This window comes from Protobothrops mucrosquamatus, unplaced genomic scaffold (genome assembly GCF_001527695.2).
Source record: "Protobothrops mucrosquamatus isolate PMUCROS unplaced genomic scaffold, P.Mucros_1.0 scaffold1531, whole genome shotgun sequence".
NCBI lineage: Eukaryota > Metazoa > Chordata > Lepidosauria > Squamata > Viperidae > Protobothrops > Protobothrops mucrosquamatus.
In genome coordinates this window covers 9204-30167 of record NW_015387703.1, presented here as the reverse complement: position 1 = coordinate 30167, position 20964 = coordinate 9204, and the positions used below count along the sequence as shown (strand labels likewise).

Sequence of the window (20964 nt, the reverse complement as noted above, 5' to 3'; positions counted from 1 at the left end):
TGTTCATAGTACTGTTTTGATTACTCTGCCATTCAACATCATCATCATCAGTGTTTGTAACTGGTATAACTTCAGCAACATTAGTTTCATTATTTTCTCCATCTTTCTCCTTGTTAGTACTTTGCACGGCCACCTTATCATTGCTTTCACTTGCTTTTTCCTTCTCTGAGTCATTAGCCACATCTGCTCTCTTTTGCATGATTCCATTCTCGTCACCGCATGTCTTTGCTGTCATAACATTAGTAGGTTCCTCTTCCTTAGGCACAGGAGTGGGAGAGGAATGGTTGTCTGAATGTAGATGGCTATTACCATTTGCGAACTGTTGTTGGCTTGTGTCACCCACAGAAAGATTCGTATTAATTCTGTCAGTCTCATATTCAGAAATTTCAGGGGGCCATTTTGGTTTATTTACTGTAACCATGTCACTTGAGAGTGAATTTTTGGGAGTTTCTATAGACGGAGGCCACATAATGTTTAATTTGCCCCTCTCTGTATTCTGTTTTAAATCATCATTCATAGTTTCACAATGGACTTGTGGATTGCCAGCATGCTGCATATGAGCAGTTGTTTTATTCACTTTTGATATGGATTTATGAACTTCTTTAGCAGGAGCACAACTAATAGGGCCTTTCTGATTTTTGGAAATCCATAATTCTTTATGTTGCTTGTGTCCGAAGCCTTCATCGTAATTTCCTTTGGATTTGAAAAGTTGCTTAAAATGTGGTTTGCAATATATTTTACCATGGAGAGAAGCATAATTTCCTAAGCTGTCAAATCAAAGAAAAAACGTTTTAGAGTATTTTTCAATCATAAATAGTCCAAGAATGTTTTAGCTGTAATTAACTGTAATTTTAGTATTTATAAATCTATCTCTCTCTCTCTCTCTCTCTCTCTCTCTCTCTCTCTCTCTCTCTCTCTCTCCATATTATACCAATAAATTAAATAATATTCTTAGATCAATATTTAGTCATATGTTGGATTTAAGCCATGATGAATATTTATGGGATTGCTCAGCATATGATTTAATCTAACTCCAAATTGTGCACTTTTAAGATTGGGCTTTAAATGCTTAATTTCACTCTTCATGAAATAAGTAGCACAGAATAGATCAAAGAAGTCTTTTTCTTAGTGTATTTTAAAGCAAAATATTTTGAAAGTTAATTATAAATTTGACAGTCGTAGGATCAATTCTGTGTAGCTCCATGATTTTAACAGAATTGCTACATGCTCAACATTTTCCATTCATTGTGGAAATTAAAAAGAAGTTCCAATAGAATAGACTATTTGTAGCTCAGGACGAAAGTGTGGGGTGTTTAGTGCTCTCTGAGCTTGGTGGTTTTCTTGCAGATGTTTCATTACCTAACTAGGTAACAACAGTGCTAGAAGGGTGTGGGGTTTGTTCTTATTTTTAATATTAGTGGCTTGCCCTGTCAGTCTTGGTGGGAGTAATCTTGGTAGTTCTTTGATTAGGCTGTTTACTGTTAGCTTATTTGTCTGTATTTGTAGCTCCTTGAGTGGGTATTGTTTACTTCTTGATTGTTGGTCTAGGGTTAATCATAGTGTTAATTTCTGCTCATCTTTTAAGACAATCATCTGCAATAATCTGCAGTCAGAAGACACAATAAAAACTTCTTAATTTCACAACACATGGACAGAGTCAACCATGGTGTCAACTGGGAAACTGAGCATTCTAGACCAAGCCGAGTCCCCAAACACCAGAGAATTTGTGGAGGCCTGGCACTCAGACAAACCAGCCATCAACAGGCACATAGAGATAAACAACATCTATATACCATTCAATAGGGAAATCAACTAACCTTACCAAAGCAGACAAACAAGGTAACAGTAAACAACAGCCTAGTGAAGGAAGCACCAAGGACATTCCCACCAATACTGATAGGGCAGGCCATTAGTATATAAAAATAAGGACAAACCCCATTCCCTTCAAGCACTGATGATATTACCTAGTTTGATAATGAAACATCTGCAAAAAAAACCCAACAATCTCAGAGAACATAAAAAGAAGATCATATGTCCATTTGATGTGTGGGAAGAGAAGCCTTTTGTACTTTCTTTGTTAATATTTGTCTTAAATGTCTGTTAAATATCTTTAGTAATCCTTACTGAAACAATATTTTTAGTTTAAAAACAACAGGGGATAAATTGATAATTTGCATTTACTATCTCTGCTACTTTTTTCTTTGACATCTTCTATAATATCCAGCAAAGTAACCTGAGGGATATGAAATGCTCCCATATTTTTATTTTAGAATAGTCATCTTTGAGCCTCCCAATGTTTGTGGGGTAGGCATGCCACTTCATTGTTCCTGTGGTTTCCCTTAGTTTCTTAGGTCTCTTATCAAAGCCACAGAAAATCTGACTTTTTTAGAACCTTAATATTATTCTATCATCTTTCAAAATTGCGTGACTTTGACATTTACAGTGGATTACTGTGTATGGGATCCAACTGTGATACATCAGTTTCAGCATACGTTCACTATCAGTGCCATTTTTATAGTTTTTTTTAAAAAAATGATACTTTAATTGGAATTGATCTTACTCTCTTATATGGCATCACTAGGTAAAAGGAATGGGAGAATAACAAAATGCATTGCAGGTTGGTGTGGAGAAAATAGAAAGCAAGATTTTGGGGTATGTTCACCACCTATTTTATTTTTTATATACATGTATGTATGTATGATAAAATAATATAAGTAACAACAACTGTAAAAGACAGCTTTACTTGGAACAGCATCTTGCAATGATATTTTTAACACCATCAAACATTTGTCTATCCCAGATCCTTGGGCAGGATTTGATAGGTAGATAAAAATGCTAAGTCAGTCTAAATATCTGGCTGACTGTGCAACCAATTATGATAATAATGGAAAGCATGTGACTTGCAGATGCTTGGCTCCAACTTTGCAATGCAAGTGCCAATCAAAGTTTGCATTGTGATGTTTTGTCATTTTCATGTCATTGCAGTTTGTGCCAAATGTACGAGGGCAATTCGGAAATAAACCTCTGTTTGGTTATCAATGACAGACAGATACAGAGCTTTTATTATACACATTAGAAAACTACAACATTACATTACTTTTTGACATAATTGCCATTCAAATTGAGGCATTTGTCATAACGTCTTACAACAGGGGTGTCAAACTGCCGTCTTGCAGGTCGGATGCATCATAGCAAAACCACGCCCACCTCATTGCCGGCAATGGCAAAAAAGTCAATATATGTTGCAACACGTCACGTGACATTGCGAGTTTGACACCCCTGTCTTACAAGGTTTGAAATGGAACTGCTTCAAAAGTTCTTGGGTGCATCTAGCGGTGTGCAGGTGAGCATTATCGTGAACCAACACCCCACTAGAAAATCCTGCCAAATGTGAAGATGCCAAAAGAGTACTGCTAGTGAAGTTCATGAGCATGGTTTGACCATTAATTCAGAAGTCTACTGTGAAATGTTACTAAAACTCAGACGAGCCATCCATAACAAGCGTCGGGGCATGCTGACTTCTGGTGTGATGTTGGTTCACGATAATGCTTGCTCGTACACTGCTAGACAGACCCAAGAACGTTTGAAGCAGTTCTGTTGGGATGTTTTTGATCACACACCCCCATAACCCAGATTTGGCATCGAGCGACTACTACTAAGGAATTTCAAACCTTGTAAGACGTTATGACAAGTGCCTCAATTTGAATGGCGATTATGTCAAAAAGTAATGTAATGTTGTAATTTTCTAATGTGTGCAGAAGCAACAAAAAAGCTAATACAATCCTGGGTTGTATAAACAGAGGCATAGGATCAAGATCACGTGAAGTATTATTACCGCTTTATAAAACCCTAGTAAGACCACACCTCGAATACTGCAGCCAATTTTGGTCACCATATCACAAAAAAGATGCTGAGAGTTTGGAAAAAATTCAGAGAAGAGCAACTAAGTTGATCAAAGGCCTGGAGACTAAAACATACAAAGAACGGCTACGGGACTTGGGTTTGGCTAGTCTAAAGAAAAGAAGAAATAGGGGAGACATGATAGCTGTGTTCCAGTATCTGAGGGGCTGCCACAAGGCAGAGGGGGCCAAGTTGTTCATCAAAGCACCAGATGGAAGGACGAGAAACAATGATTGGAAACTGATCAAAGAGAGAAGCAACCTGGAATTAAGGAGAAACTTCCTGACAGTGAGGGCAATCAATCAGTGGAACAGCTTACCCCCAGAAATCCTGGGTGCTCGATCACTGGAGATTTTTAAGAAGAGACTAGACATTCACCTGTCTGAGACGATATAGGTTCTCCTGCTTGAGCAGGGGGCTGGACTAGAAGACCTCCAAAGTCCCTTCCATTTCTATTCTATTCTATTCTATTCTATTCTATTCTATTCTATTCTATTCCTGGAGGCAAGCTGTTCCACTGGTTAATTGTCCTCACTGTCAGGAAGTTTCTCCTTAATTACAGGTTGCTTCTCTCTTTGATCAGTTTCCAACCATTGTTTCTCGTCTTTCCCTCTGGTGCTCTGGTGAACAACATGACCCCCTCTTCCTTGTGGCAGCTCTTCAGATACTGGAATACTGCTATCATGTCTCCCCTATTTCATGCTCTGACAAAGCAGAAGTTAAGTGATCCAACACAGTCTTTCGCGGGATAGAGTTTAGTGGCACCACTAAAAATATTGATTTGTTTTCAACATCTCAAGTGTCATTCATTCATTCAACTGAAATAACATTCATGAATGTTAACATTTTAATTGCTCACATCATCTTACCTTAATTTGCTCCCACAATGGTGACATCGAAAACATGATTTATGGAAAATCTGCTTGTCGGCCAATAGGCACTCCATTGGATAAACTCTCTTTTGACAAAGTAGGCATGTTTCCTTTCCCTGAAGTTGCAGTTTCTAGAAATAAATGAGATGATGTCAGTGCTATATATTGTTATATTTCTTTTCTTCAGGCTATGCACAAAAAGTTGCAATATCATTAGGAAACCTGAGAACCTTCACTCCTAAATAATGAACCCTTAAGCTTCCTGTGAGTCACATTACCATGAAATAAATTCTTTGTTTCGACTAATGCTGGACTTTTATATTTATTTAAAGACACTTTAATATTTTCAATAAAGTGAAGGTAAATGAATGCACAAATGACTCATGCTTTCTTTCTTTCTTTCTATTTTTACATTTCCGTTGCAATGAAGGCTTGTGACATTTCCCCATTGGAAGCGCATCCTCTCCGTCTTCCTATTCACAATGGAAATGCTTCTATTTCATTGCAAGTTTGATTATGTACAGGAAGAACAGAAAGCATTTTTAAAGGACTGAATCCACAGTGTTGAACTATAATGCAGATTTCCTAAAACGCAATTCATTTTGGGGGAACAAGACCAGTCTTCCATGGACTGGGCTCATGGCAACAGCACTGTTGATCTTTTGTGTGGGTAATGTGATTTCTATCCTGTTTATAAATGAATCTGCTCTTTGGGTTTTTTTATACCTTTAAGGAAATCGGTTCCTTTTGCACTGACCAAGACTTTATTCTTCTACTCTCCATGGCTGAAGCTGCAGATGGTGGATTTTGAACATAATCAGAGATGATGGAGATGAAGAATTTTGAACGTAATCGGAGAGATAGCTATTTGCTTCCAGCACCATTCTACTTTTCAGAGTGCTCACTGCTATTGTTTGTGAGTACTTTTCCAAGAAGAGCCCTGATCCACAACCCCATTTTATTTTTATTTTCTAGAACTCACAGTCTAGACTACATTAGACTTAGAATTCATAGTCTCGTGGTTGCTAGCTTAGTACCTTAGCCACTAAATCAAACTGGCTATTCCACTTTCCCACAGTGCCTCAGATTAAAATCATGCCAGAGGCACTCTGGGAGATTAAAGCCAGTAGCTAAAATCTTTCACTAAAATCTTGGGGGGTGGGGGGAAATCAAAAGAAGAAATTATCTCCAATTCTCAAAGAATTTTTCCAATTTTCCCAAACATCGTTAGGACATAGAGTTTCAGATATACATTTTGATTCAGTCAAAATTCTCTTCAAACCTACTTCCTAGGTGCCAATTCACAATTTCCAAGAAAATGTTGTGCCCTGCAGGGAGACCTAATGGGCAGGAGGGGAAAGGAGGAAGGGTAAAATCTTACTTTGTTCCATTTGCAATTTGTGAGAGTCATCTGTTATTTTATTTTTTTTTACAGATGTAACCTTACAATTTACAATGGTACTAAAAAATAGCTTTGTGACCAATCCTTGCATTTATGACCATCACAACATAACAGAATAATAGAGTTGGAAGGGACCTTGGAGGCCTTTTAATCCAACCCACTGCTCAAACAGGAAACCCTATACTATTTCAGACAAATGATTGTCCAATCTCTTCTTAAAAACCTCCAGTAGTGGAGCACCCACAACTTTTGGAGCCAAATCATTCCACTGATGTTCTGACTGTCAGGAAGTTTCTCCTCAGTTCTAGGTTGCTTCTCTCTTTGGTTAGTTTCCATCCGTTGCTTCTTGTCCTGCCTTCAGGTGCTTTGGAGAATAGCTTGACTCCCTCTTCTTTGCGGCAACCCCTTAAATATTGGAACACTGCTATCATGTTAACCCTAGTCCTTCTTTTCATTAAACTAGACATTGTATTCTCATCATTTTTCTGCCTCACAACCAGTTTGTGACAGAGTTAAAACAGAAGCAGAAGTAAAGTCATAAGTTGTAGTCATGTGATTTTTTGTTTGTTTAGTGACCACATCTAAGGGGAAATAAGGTCGCTTGCCCGTCACGATCACATAACTTTTCATTTAGCAACTACCTCGTTTAGCAAACAAGTTACTGGTTCCAGTTGTAGTTGCCAAGCAAGGCCTACCTGTACATGATTAGACTTGACCATAGTGTTCCGAAATTCAAACATTCCTACAAATATAACTTCTGTTACCGCTATAATTTAATTACTTTCACTACCCTCAATGCCTTCAGAACAATTTCTGATTGTCCTTTGGTCTTCGGCAGGCAAGTAAAATATTGTAACCACCCAATAAATATAATTTATTTCAACTGGTAAATAGCACTTTGGATTGCACTCCACCCCATGTGCAGAGCCTGGAACAATTGTTTCAGCTGTCACACACAAACCCTCACCCCAGTTTAAAAGGCTTTGTTCTAAAAGAAGTGATTCTGTCCTATAAAATGAACAAGTGTTACATAAAAATGGCACTTTTAAAAAATATGCTGCATTTGCTCAAAGGGCCTCATGCAATTCTACAACAGCAACAACAACAACAACTTGAGCGAAGCAACACAATTGCTATAAAATATATTTTGTGATATATTAGTTCTTTTAATTAAAATTCAGGAAAATTATTTTATCAGTAAAATTGAAATATAGCTTTTACCTTGGGAGACCACACTTCAAACCCTCAGTATTGGTTAGCCACATGCCCAGCACATATAGTAAGCACATGCTTTTAGAAAGGGAATAGAGATTTCTGGGAGAGAGCAAAGAGAGAAGGAGAGGTAAAGAAGTGTTAGCTGCAGTTATAGTATGTTACTTTCTCCTTCCAACTGCATTTTAATTGTACAAAATGTTTTATTGCCGTGGTGCACACGCTAAAAGCTTCCTTCACACATCGCATGCTTATTTACCACTGATAAACTCTGCTTCCTCGTGGAAACTACTTCTCACTTCTGCTTCAGTAGCTTCTGACATGGTGTAGCCGAGGCTTTGAAACACTCTCTCACTTTCCTGCCAAGTCTTCTGAAAATTCCTTAAAAGATCTTCTGGTGAATCGGGAGCAGAAATATCCAAGATATGCCCTGAGATTACATCTTCGTAGGTTGGAGGTGCCCGTTTGAAGCCAAATCCTGACTTAGTCCCATCTGTGCTCTGGGCGGTGGAAGTTGCGGTTCTAGATTCAATGACCATGTTCCCAAAAGACTCCATGCCATAGGAGCATTCCATGGGGGACTTTGCATCAAGGCACGCCCTGGGTTCACAAGAATGCTCTTTAATGACATGCTGGTTTTGCTTCTTAGAGTCAGTTTCCTTTGATTCTCTTTGATGCTTTCCAGGAGATTTTTGGAAATTATTTGTTGTGTTGTCTTGCTCTTGGGAAGTTTGACTAAGTCGGCCCTTTCTCGACCTACACCTCACTTCCTTTGACTTGTCACTCATTGTACCATTTTCAATGTATTTGTTCTTGGATTTTCCCTCACTTAATGTCTGATCATTGAAAGTCTGTGACATTGTATCTGTTTTATATTCAAAGTCACTGCCAAATGTTTCAGGTAAGTCTGGCTCCTTCCTTATGTGAATCACCTGGTCAGATGCTTCATACCTATGCCTAAGCCCTTTAGGAGCAGCCTTAGGTACCTCAAAGCGATGTGCAATGGAAATAGAGCCTACACTTTGTCCGTGGGGCTCTTCTGGAATGCTCCCACCCTTTTGAGAGATGTACATTTGATTTACTTGGGATTCTTCATGCATTTCTTTGACTTTCTTCACTGCCTCTGCAGTTACATGTGTGTCATTTGAAAATGGTACTTTGCAAATGTCAGGTTGACGTGTATCAATCTTGATTTGCCGACGGAGGGTTGCAGGAGATTTAACAATCTCTGACCTTTTCTCCACAATAGGAATTGGAGTTACTGATCTATTTGGGATTGCCCCTTGAGATAGTTTTACTGTAGTGTCTTTAAGTTTTGCAAGCTGCTCAGAACGGGCAGATGACTGTTGTATCTTAGATGTTGGGGTAGTAGATCTTGGTGGGGGTGATGGTGGAACTGGAGGGCTTTCTCTTTGGACTGGAGATAATAAATCCCCGAAAGGAGATTCAATACATCTAGATTCAATTGTGATGTAAGTAGGTGAAGGTGCTCGTGTTCTTAGAGATGGTGAAGAAGTTCTGATTTCTGAAAATCTGTTTCCACCTACTTTCTCTTTTACTTTTTCGTGTGCCATGGTGTCTTTGGACATTTCTTTAGTCTTCTGTGAATCTTTTCTGCTGGATCCAATAGTCACTTTAGCTATTTTCTGTGTTGATCCTCCAGTGCTATGAACATTTTTTTTACATTTCAGGGAATTTGTTGAAATCATGGCTGCTTGGATTGCATCTTCACATGAGTGAAGTATTTTGGAAGCTTGATCTTTAATAACCAACAACTCTTCTCTCATCTTTTCAACACTGTCTTCCTGTGCAATGTAACTTAAGTCTTGCTTCTTTTCTTGTTCTACTAGCCATTCTGGAATAACACTTAAGAACACCTGGAATGTTTTCATCCCATTTTTACTTGGTTCCATCTCAAATTCTTTCAATCTGGACAACAGCTGTTGTATCTCCTCCCGTTTTCTCAACAATTCTAATATGTCTACTGAGTTTTTCTCACTTTTCTGCAGGGATTCTCTTGGTAAACTAGATGGTAGCATTTTTTCTTGCACAAGCTGTTTTTTTGGCTCTGGTGTTTTATGAGGGATTTTTTTCTGTTCTGGGGTAATTTCCCAGATATATTCTCCCTGTCCTTGTAGATTATTTTTTTCCTGAGACAGGTTTTTATTCTGAACATTTGTCTCCAAAACAAAAGTTGGTTCTGGTTCAGAATGCACAGTCTGAAATTTGTTATGTATATTGATTATTTTTTGCTTAACCATTTTTTCTGATTTACTGCTAGCCGGTTGTTCTTTTCTTTGAATTATTCCTTTCTCTTCTTTGAGGTGAGCAATTACCTGGCTTTCCTTTCCTTCCATAGCTAAAGAATGTTTTTCTTGTTTCATGTTGTCCTTCTCTGTTTCCTTTCTTTGAATTAATCTCTGTTTCATTCCACTGGATTCTTTATCCCCTATTTCTTGTCTGCCTTCTGTGTATTTATCAAGTGTTTTTTCCATGTGGATTTTCCCATCCATTTTCATACAACTACCTGCAGCACTTTTCTTACTTATCTTTTCTTTCTGTTTTTCTTGAACTTGTTGCTTCAGAACCCCATGCACACTTGATCCCTCTTGCTTTTTATAAATCATGGAATCCTTCTGGCCTTTAGGTAAGGTGTGATCACAAGCGGGATCCTGGATGGTTCTAACTTTGAAAGAAGGGCATACTGCTTTATTACTTGACACATGCAACTGTTCCTTTTGGTGCTGCTCTTTCTTGCTCATTACATGTTCTTGGTGGGTCTGTACTTTTTCAGAAGATACACTCTGTTTTATAAGATGTTGTGATTCATGGACTGCTTTTTTCCTGACGTGTTCTTCTGCCGAGCACTTTGAAACGTTTTGAGACTGTTCAGGCATTGATTGTTTTGCTAAGGGCTGTAGGTCATCAGCCTCTGAGTTGGTGACTTGAGGCTTTCTTTGGCATTCAGGCTCAGTAGGTGTAGCTGGAACTTCAGAGGGCAAAGACCGAATGATTTCATCCTGTTTATATGATTTTGGCACTGGCAGGCCACCTTCTGACTCTGCCTGAGCTGATCTTCCCCATGTTTCACTGTTCCTTCTTACATGTAGTTGACAAACATCCTTGGCTTGTTTTTGTTCCATCTGTTCCTTTTGCAGTTTGTATTTTTCTTCTGCAATCATTAAAGGAGTTTTAAATTTCCGTACATTAGGCTTAGGTGATGCTTGTGTTGCCTCTGCTGGAAGAGAAGGAGACCTAAAATGTGGAAATGTCTTATTCGATGGTGATACTTCCAGACCGATAGTTTCCATAACTGACGCGACCCTTTTAACATCTTCAGTTTTTGTGCAGACTTTCTTCTCTTTTCTTTCATGACTAACAGTGTTCCTTAACATTGAGCATTCTGTCTTTTCTTCCATGGTATTTGCTTTATCAACCTCTTTGGGCATCTGAATAATCCTTGGTTGCATTTTTCTAGAAGCTTTGCACTGGCTCTCTTCTAATTCTTTTATAAGTTCCGTCTGAAGATGCTTTGTGTTGTATGGGATCTTGTTCTGAGATTGAACTGATTTGTCTAGGCTTTTGAAGAAATGATCTTTCGGCTGAGGGGGAGGTGGGGGTGGCAGATGAGATGTCAATTCATTGTCATATTTCTCTTCTGTAGTGGGCGGTGGAGGAGGAAAACTCTCATGCTCTGTCTTAACCCCTTCATTTGATGGTGACGGTGGAGAAGGAAATCTCTGTCTAGCACAAGGCATCAATAAATGAGGGGGTGGAGGTGGCAAAGGAGAGTCAACTTCAGATGAAGTCAATGGAAGTGTAGGTGGAGGTGGTGGAGGAGGAGGAGGTGATGGAGAATCAATTTCTGACCTATCAAAGCCTTTAGGGTTCCTGTATGGATTCCCAGGATTTTTCACCTGAACCCTCAAGTCTTCATCAGCACCTTCAACTTTAGATTTTCCTGAGTACTTCAAAATGGATTTCTCACTCCACTTTTGCTTCCTTTCAGCTTCTTTAAATTGCTTGTGCATTTCCTGTGTGACTCTGACTTTTTGATTGGTTTTTACATTCTGCTCTGATGCCATGGAAACCTGAGCTTGGCTTGCCATAACATTATTTTTCTTCCCTCTGCAAACCTCCTTTGAATGCTGAGATTGCTTTCTGTCTTGTTGCACCTCTTTTGTTTCAAGATGACCAGCTGCTTTGGAAATCAGGCCAGTTGACTGGTTGATCAGTTGTTCGGGGGTCCCTCTGTAATTGAAGCTCTGGTGATCCCATGTTGGCTGGACTGATTTTGCTTTCGTCTCACCCTGACTTCTCACATCAACATATTTTTCATCTTTATATTCATGAAAGATGTTTTGTTTCTTTCCCGTCATTTGTTTTGCAGCCTGCATGTCACTGGTTGAATGGCCCTTCATCGAGATTCTGCTTGCCTCTGATTCCTCTGATCTTTCATTCTTCTCAACGTTATTGCAAAAAGTAGATTGATCAATCACATACTGATCTCTGTGTCTCTTTGCTGTGACTTTATCTACAGACGTATCTGCTTTTTCGGTGACTTTGTGCTGAGATTTAGATAAGGCCTTCATATTTTTTTTCTCCATCTCATGACTCTTGGTGTTCCATCTCTGATCCAAATGGATTGCTTTGGCATCTTCTTTGAGAAAACTCTTCTTTTGGGACATTGCTTCCTTCTGAAGAAATGTATTATTGCTTTTTACGCGTTCAGTTGGATTGACTTTATTCTGAACTGATTGTCGAGATGGCTTCATCAGCATTTCATTACTTTGTTTTGCCTCTGCCTCTGTGAATCTTTGGCATTGCCTTGATTTTGTTTCTTCAGAGGTATCCAGCAAACTCTCTATAGCAGTTTGAGTATTGCCTCTGACTACTTCTTTGTCTGTTTCCTTGAAAGATTGCTGAACTGCTTTTAAAGATCTTAGTGTAGATTCAAGGTCATTTTGGACAACCTCTTCTCTTAAGACTTCATTTTTTGTTTGTATTGCTTTCTCCAGAGATTCAATGGTCTGTTTAATATCACCAGGAATGACCTCTGGTTTTTCTGTTTCTCTTGGTTGATAAACTGATTCTTGAAGAGACTTCAAAATTGCATGGATGTCAGCTTTTGCAATTTCTTCCTTCTCTGTAACAGCGGTCTGATTAATAGCCTGACTTAGAGAATTTAAAGTTGTCTTCAGATCACCTTTTATAATTTCTTCTTTGTCTACATGACAAGATGTATTTTGTGCCTCAGTCGTAAAGATCTTAAGGGCATTACAGACATCACCAGGAATTATGTCAGCTTCATTAACTGTCCGCTCTATTTGAGACTTCTTTTTCTTTAGTAATAATTTAGTGCCTTCAACATCTCCACCCATTATTTCCTCTTCCTCATCTTGATTTTTGCTTGCAAATGTTTCATTTGTCTCTGACTGGAGTAATTTCAAATAGTCCAAAGCTCCAGCTTCTATGCAAGTTGTAAAAAACTGAACATTGCCCCTTTCTGAATCATCTATTTTAGGTCTTTCTGATATTTCATGATTCATTACAGAAGAGAGAAGACTGTGAATTGTACGCTTTACATCACCGCCCATAACTTCACCTTGTTCAACTTTATTGCTTTCTTTTTTGTGGAAGAGAGAATAGATTGTCATATTAATATCCCCCCTTTCGCTTTCCTGAATTAAAATCCCACGTTTTACAGAACGATCCTTATTAAACAGTTTTTTAATGGCTTGCTGTATATCACCTCTCACTACCTCTTCCTTTTCAACATGCACAGCTGTTGAGCTATTCATCAGTTGCTTTTTGGTCAAATTTATGTTGCCTTTTTCATCTTCATTTACTTTAGTTTCCCTTTCCAGAGAACTTCGTTTGGACAGGAGGTTTATCATTATGCTGGCTAAGTCTCCTTTAATAATCTCTTCCTTTTGTATTTCAGGAGCTTCCTGATTCATCAACTTATATTTTGCCATGCGGACATCTCCAATTTCATCTGCCTCCAAGATAATTCCATGAGTTTCTACCACTTTCTGTGAATAAAGTTCCTTTAAAGTTTCTTTCACGCTTTTTCCTACAATTTCCTCCTTTTCAATTCTACTTTCATTAAATTCATGGAAAGGTGTGGTTTCAAAAAGCCACGTGGTGGTTTTCACGTCAGCCTGTGGAATTTCCTCCTTATCTATTTTTGTATCAGTTTCCTCAGTTTCCTTAATGGAATCCAGAGGCTGGTTTTCAAAGAGCCATAGTGCATGCTGAACATCCCCCTCCTGAACGTCTTCCCTCGTTACTGTCTGGATGTCTTTATATTCTGAATCTTCCCCTCTAATTTCATCAATCGTGTGTGTTTCAAATAGCCAAGTACATGTTTTCACATTGCCTTGTTGTATTTCGCTGACATTCACTGTTCTCACATACTTGTCTCCCAGGGTTTCTTCGGATTCAAATAATTTCTTGTTGGCTTTCACATTGCCACCCTGGACACTGTTAACGGTGGGAACAATGAACTTCTCCTCATCTGAAATCATGTCCAATGACTGTGTTTCAAATCGGTACCTAACTGAGCTAACATTTCCTTTCTGGATATCTTCCTGGGTGACTGATTTTATAACGTATACATTTTCAGACTTGTTTATTGAGCCTAAAGGCTTCGTTTCAAATAGCCACCGGGTCCCACGTACATCTCCATGGATAACTTCTTCCTTCCTAACTGTAGTCACTTCGTGATAATATCCTTCTGTGTCCTGAATTGCATAAAGTGGCTGGGTCTCAAAAAGCATTTTGTAGCTTTTCACGTCCCCCTTTGTTATTTCTTCTTGGTTTATGGTTTTCTCGATACTTTCATCCACGGATTCTTCATCTTTAATCTGGTCCAGAGAAAACGTCTCAAAGATGAAACAACCATTTTTCACATGCCCATCTTGTACATCTGTAATAGTTTGGGCACAGGTCCTTTCTTCTTTGTCCTCTGAAATCTCACCTAGGGACCGATTTTCGAACAGCCAACAACAATGCAAAACATTTCCTTTTTGTATATCTTCACTTTGTATGGTTTTAATTTTGTTCAGAACTTCTTCTGAGTTGATACTGAGTGAGTCTAATGGTTGCGTCTCAAATTTATATTTCATGGTAGAGACATCACCAGGCTGGATATCAATTTCCACAGTCCGCTTGAGTTCTTTGTCCTCTTCTCCTTGTATATTTTCTAGCTTTTCCGTCTCAAAAAGGAAACACGCTGTGCGGACATCACTGCCTTGAATATCCTCTTGCTCAACTGTGTGTAGCTTATTAGTTGTTTCTGATTCTACCCCTATTGCATCAAGAGAGTGTGTTTCAAATAGCAAGGTACATGTTTTCACATCTCCTCTCTGCATTTCATCAGTGTTTGTTACTGTTGTCTCTTTCTCATACAGAGATTCCATTGGCTGAGTTTCAAATAACCACTTGCACATCCTGACATCCCCTTTGACCACTTCCATAGCCTCCGTCTGTGGCTTGCTTTCTTCCTCCTCTACATTGCTAAAATATTTAATGGAGTCTAGAGGCTGCGTTTCAAACAGCCATTTTGCTGTTTTCACATCACCCGACTGTACTTCTTTGGAGGTTATTCCTTTGATAATCTCAATTTTCTCAATACTCTCATCAAACTGGTCGATAGGCCTTGTTTCAAAAAGCCACCTGCAGTTTCTGACATCGCCTTGGATCACCTCTTCTTGACGAATTGTTTTAACTTTATGATATTTCCCAAGATTATCCTGGATAGCGTATAATGGGGTGGTTTCGAAAATGTCTTTATTAAATTTTACGGCACCTCTTGTTACGCCTTCAACCTGGATTTTGTTTGAGTCATTACGTTTGCTTAAGCAACACGTTTCAAATGCCTGCTTATAGCTGCTCACGTCTCCCTTGTCAATTTCCTCCAGTTTCACCGTTCTTATGAATTCTTTTCTTTCTTCTCTAATCAGTTCAAGAGGTTTCGTCTCAAAAATCCATTTCTGATGCTTCACATCGCCTTTCTCTTCCTCCGTTGCAGCCATTTTTTGAAGTTTTTCAACATCTGGGCTGTCTTTTAACATATCCATGGGCAATGTTTCAAATAGGTGTTTAGTAGCATTTACATCTCCTCCGATTATTTCTACGGCGGGGAAAGCATTTGTGTCTTCATTTTCTTTTAAGGTATCCAGAGGCTGAGTCTCAAACAGCCAACATTTTCTGCAGACATCAGTGCCCAGAACAATCTCTTTTTCTCCAGCAGATTCCTCAGACTCTTTAATAGTGTCTAAAGGCTGGGTTTCAAATAACCATTTTGCCCTGCTCACTTCACCTTTAATGTTTTCCTCCATGGAAATTCCATGGACAACTTTGATTTCCACCGCCTCTTTGTTGATAACATCGAGAGGCTGAGTTTCAAACATCCAACGGACTGTTTTGACATCTCCTTTCTCCAGATCTTCTCTGTGAACTGTTTTAATTTCTAGCATTTGACCTAAATTGTTTCTAATAACATACAACGGTAATGTTTCAAAATGCCTTATGCTTCTCTTTACATCACCTTTAATCTCCTTTAGTTCTGATCTGAGTTGCAACAGCTTAGCTTCATCCACCGAATAAAGCTGCCCAAGACTATCCAAGTTCTGTGTTTCAAACATATATTTCACTGTTTTGACATCTCCACCGGTGATTTCGTTGACCAAATTTTCATTTGATTCTTCTTCTTCCTGCTCATGGTGAATTTTATTCATTGAATCCAGTGGCTGAGTTTCAAACATCCACGTGGCTGTGTGGACATCTCCTCGGGCCAGGTCTGGTATTCGATCTGCCGTTCCTGCGTCGTCTGAAAAATTTGCACTCAGTGCATCCATGGGTTGTGTTTCAAACATCCAGGTAGTATACTTAACATCTCCCCCAGCAATTATTTCTTGACCTGCAATGCTTTTAACATTGTTTTGGTCGGGAGATTCATCTTTTATTGAATCCAGGGGCTGGTTTTCAAAAATCCACTTCATAGATTGGACCTCTCCCTTTAGGATCTCATCCCATTCTAAATATTCTCTTTCTGGGCTCATGCTTTTTTGAGGGCTGCTTTCTCTGTTTTCAAAGACTTGTTTAGCCTGAAGTACATCTACTACTACTGAGCTATCCATTTCAGTGTTGCTACCAGAGACTATATCAGAAATTTCCTTGAAGTAATCTTTTTCTAAATTCTTTCTTAATTCAGGGTGAATGTGTTTGTATAAACGGTTTAATTCATAAAGATTTCTTTGCCTGGAATATAAATCTTTGGGAAGAACTTGCTTGGATGGAGAGAGAGCGGGTTCAGGGGACTGGGAAAACTCCGTCATTCCAGAGGGAACCTGTAGTAAATCTGGTGGTGGTGGAGGAGGAAATTCCTCTGTACTGCCATACTTTGGAAACTTGTTATAGGCTGGAGTTGAGGCAGCAGACGTGTGCTCTGTTTTCCTTGCCATATACGTTCCCTGTTCTCTACTCGTAGAAGTAGCTTCAGCAGAAGAATGAAAATTTGTAGAAGGCCGCACCATTTCTTGATACCCATTTTCAATCTTTAGAAGAGAAAATAATATGCCTTTAAATTTATTTTCAGGGGATGCTTTTAGATTTCTAACATATAGTTGACTCAGTGCTATAATGAGCTAATCAACCAGAGTTTGGACATAGCTTTTGCAAAATATCCTTCAGTATGAGGCATCAGGTTGATTTCACATATTCTATGATCCATACATGATCTGACTCACCTGAAACTATAGCAGTATGAGAAATCTACACCAGAATGTGCAGAAACCAGTTTTAAATAATATTATTCTCTGTTTTTAATCTCATAGTAAGAAATGTAGCAGTCATGGGCCTACACTTTTTTTTAATGAGAACTGGAAAGTAACAGGACACAAAGTAAACTAGCAAGGAAAAGATTTTAGCAAAACAGAAAAATATTTTAAAGCACAATAGTCTACTTATAGATTGGAATTGATCAAAGTCTATGCTTAAGACAGAGAGGCAAGGTACTAGCCCACTGGATCCAAAGACTGTGCTCAAGGACCCCAGTATTGGCACAATGAAGTAAGAGTGGATGGACAATTCAAAGAATGTTACGGGACAGTTCAAACTCTGTCACGGTTTTTCTAAAATCCCAGCATTCTTGGATTCTCAGAAATCAAAAGTAAGCTTGTCTCATCAGATCTCACTACTCACTCATGTACAGTCAACATGTAATATTTCAGCCAAGGTAATCCTCAACTTACAACCATCTATTTTGTGACCATTCAAAGTTACAACAGCACTGTGACTTATGTGTGGCCTTCGCGCTTATGACTATCGCGATATCCCTATGCTCAAGTGCTAAAAATTCAGGCACTTGGCAAACTGACATGTATGATTGCATCATGTCATGATTGTGTCATCCTGAGGTCATGTGATCGTCCTCTGCAACCTTCCCAAATGGCTTCCAAGAAGCCAAGTCAATGGAGAAAGTCAGATTCCCTTAATGGTTGTGCGATCCACTTAACAACTACAGTGAACTACACTTAACAACCATGGTGAAAAAGATGATAAAATTGGGCACAACTCAACAACCACCTTGTTTAGCAATGGCTTCAATTTTAGTCATAAGTTGAGGGCTATCTGAATTGCCCAATTTCAACTTCCCACAACCCCTGTTGGTAAGAGATGCTGGAAGTTCAGGCCACATTCTGGAAGGCCCACTTCGGTAGTAAAGTCTTGGCGGGAAGAACAGTTGCCAGCCCCTCTGTCTTGCGAGAAATTAAATAACAGCTTTATTGATTCATTTGTTCACTAAAAACTGCATTCTAACTATTATATAAATACATTTTATATATTTTATCCTAAATTTACCGTTACGGTTACTCAAAAATAAAGTTTTGCTTCCTGATCAGAGTGGCAACAATTCATTATTTGCTAAATTCCTTTTGCCCCATCTCTGACCTTGATCTGCTTTGGAGCTGTTCCATTTTCTCGTCCAGAATGAAATGTCTTTCCTTGGGTTGTTTTCTCAAAGTGCTGCTTCAAACATTGTGTAGAGATCTTTGGAATCTCCTCTTTCACAGATGCATTGATTCCTAGGACATGACAAGGAAACCAAGAGGGTTTTTAAAATAGTCAGTTGAATTAGGGTTAGTCACCCTGGGGATGCCTTGTGTTCTACTGAAGTTAGGCTTTCCTTCCTATCCCGTGTGTCCGCAGGCCTCTATTTGTGTTCCACGATACACCAATGTTTGAAAAATAATTCATCGTGCAGCACGAAAAAAAAAATGACCAAAAAGCACAGCTCAAAAGTCTCCATCTTTCCTCTCTTCAAGAGAGAAAGTGCTCTAAAGACTGTGCAGAATTCTGCAATATGTTTGATTGAAATATATTTATTCAATCCATTGCAATACTAAAACCTAACTAAAGGTCTTATACTAATACCAAACTTCCTGCAAAGGATATATTCAATATTAGCAGCGTTGACAGGAAGCTCACATCTTGGCTCTAATGATTATGTACATTAATCTATAAAAGCGAGGCTGAAGGAACTGTGTTCTTATAAGGATAAGGGGTGTGTTTGATGGACCTTTAAGGTAAGCCTAGTCTTGTCATTCTTAATATTTGTATGTAATATAATAGGCAGAAAAAACTTCCTTAAGTGCCCTTCAGATGTTCTGGACCAACTTCGAGCATTTTCTGCTGTAATATTTGTCTATGTGCAAGGGGAATTTGGGATTTCTAAGTGATGCAGTGGCACCTGCATATTATAGAACTCCTGTTTAACATTGTGATAACAATATCTGCTATCATTAAATGCTGCTCAGTTGTTCAGGACACATATCTGATACAAAAAAAGCAAAACAAAAAAAGGATTTGCTTAAACTGGTGAAAGTTAACTGTGTTTCCTTTGAAGATTGTCTAGCAAACAATATGCTTAAAACGGATTCACACAGAGTGGTAAGCCATGTGCTTTGTTTGTTTTTGAGCTTAGCAATGAAGTGTGAACTGACCCATTATGGCTTAGCATTCTCTGCAAATTGGTTCACAGTCCTTGTCTAACAAACAATGAAATCCTGGCTTAGAATTATGTATGTTCTGAGCCAAGGTGAATTATACTGATGTCTTTATTCGTCTAACAGTTATCTTAATCTCAAGCTGTGTTTTAGCTCCCTGTTTAGTGTTTTATTTCTACCTCCATTTAATTTTCTGTATTCCTCATGGAAATTGCTGAAAACCGTATTATTGCAACTCTAACAGCAGGTAGGCATAGCACACTTAACGTATAATTGGTAACTTTTACACACATTGCTCTTCACATCTGTAGGACATATGCGTTGTTGAATAGAACAAGGCTAATAAATGGACAAAAATAAATATAAATGCCATTGAGTCAACCTTCATGGCATGACCTGTCTTGACGATTTAATGAAATTTCCAGTGTTTAACTTTGGGTCTATTTTGCAACCAGCCTATATGAATAGATTGTTTGCTGGGTGGGCTTCTTTTAATCCTTTAATCTTGTCTATTGTATGTTATATCTTACCTGTTTTATCAATATTTTGAGTGATAGTAGAAGTTTTCTTGGCCTCCATGGAAGCTTGCCCCTGATGGGTAACCTGGACCAAAAAAATATGCCAGTGTCAAGAAAAATGAATACCTTATCTTCCAAATTTTGTGTGACTCGGGGGGGGGAGTGTACAAGTAAATACATGCTTTATGACGTGGATAATAAGATTCATCTCCCATCAAGAGTTTTCTACAGTCAGACATCAGTAGATCAAATGTCAGCTCTGCCACAAATTCATAAAGTCCCAATCCTCTCAATTTAAATGCATATACCTATTATGAAAATACATTCCATGATTTTTTTAAAAACTGCCTCACCAAACCCTCTTGACACTGATGGATTCAGTAATGCTCAATGGATTGGCCCAGTGAACCATATTTGTTTCTCCTTCGTCCAGGAGTTAGGAGGCTAAAAGGTGCATGAGTGCCAGAGCTGGGATTTGTGGAGACATTAAGTACCTCCCCGCAACCCTTTCTTCATATTTTGAGCCTGAGTTCTTTGCTACCTTTGTGATCCAATTATACCAGACAATTTCATAGCTGCACTGAGAGAATTAACATTCACATTAATCTGACTGGCATGCCAGTAACGGAAAGACCCAACATTTTTGATCAGATGTCCTCACCTGGCCTTTGAGGAGAATACTAAGGACCTTGTTCCAAAGAGCTGATAAAACAGGGCAAAGAAATTTGAGAAGCCTGGATAAAGATCTATTGGCTTTGTTTTCACTGACATTTAAATATATGCAAAACTTTGTATTAACTGTACTTAATTACTTTCTGTGTAATTAATGTTTCCCCCTTCTGTTAAAAATGTCAAGTGGAAACCTTTGGAAGGGTTACATTCCAGGCTTCAGGGGTTGTGTGTAGGAAGAATTCTGTTTTCAATGAATGCAGCCGAAGGACAGTTTTGTACCACAAGGGAGTCCAAAAGAGTTGAGGTGGCAACCACAGCTGTGTAATCAACACCCTGTCATTTTTTAAGTATAGGTCACATGAATGTTTTGTCTG

At 38.7% G+C, this 20964-nt stretch overlaps 1 protein-coding gene across 1 annotated transcript in view; it reads right to left on the bottom strand.

The window, feature by feature from the left end:
• Positions 1–629: 629 nt before the first annotated feature.
• The window catches only part of XIRP2 (xin actin binding repeat containing 2), a 22103-nt gene continuing 1768 nt past the window's right edge, over positions 630–20964 (bottom strand). The window contains exons 2-6 of the mRNA XM_015822354.1: positions 19931–20003; positions 18346–18479; positions 7646–16949; positions 4770–4903; positions 630–767 (exon numbers count right to left, since the gene is read on the bottom strand). Coding sequence (XP_015677840.1) covers positions 4809–4903; positions 7646–16949; positions 18346–18479; positions 19931–20003 — 9606 coding nt within the window. The 3' untranslated portion in view covers positions 630–767; positions 4770–4808. The remainder of the gene's footprint in view (positions 768–4769; positions 4904–7645; positions 16950–18345; positions 18480–19930; positions 20004–20964) is intronic.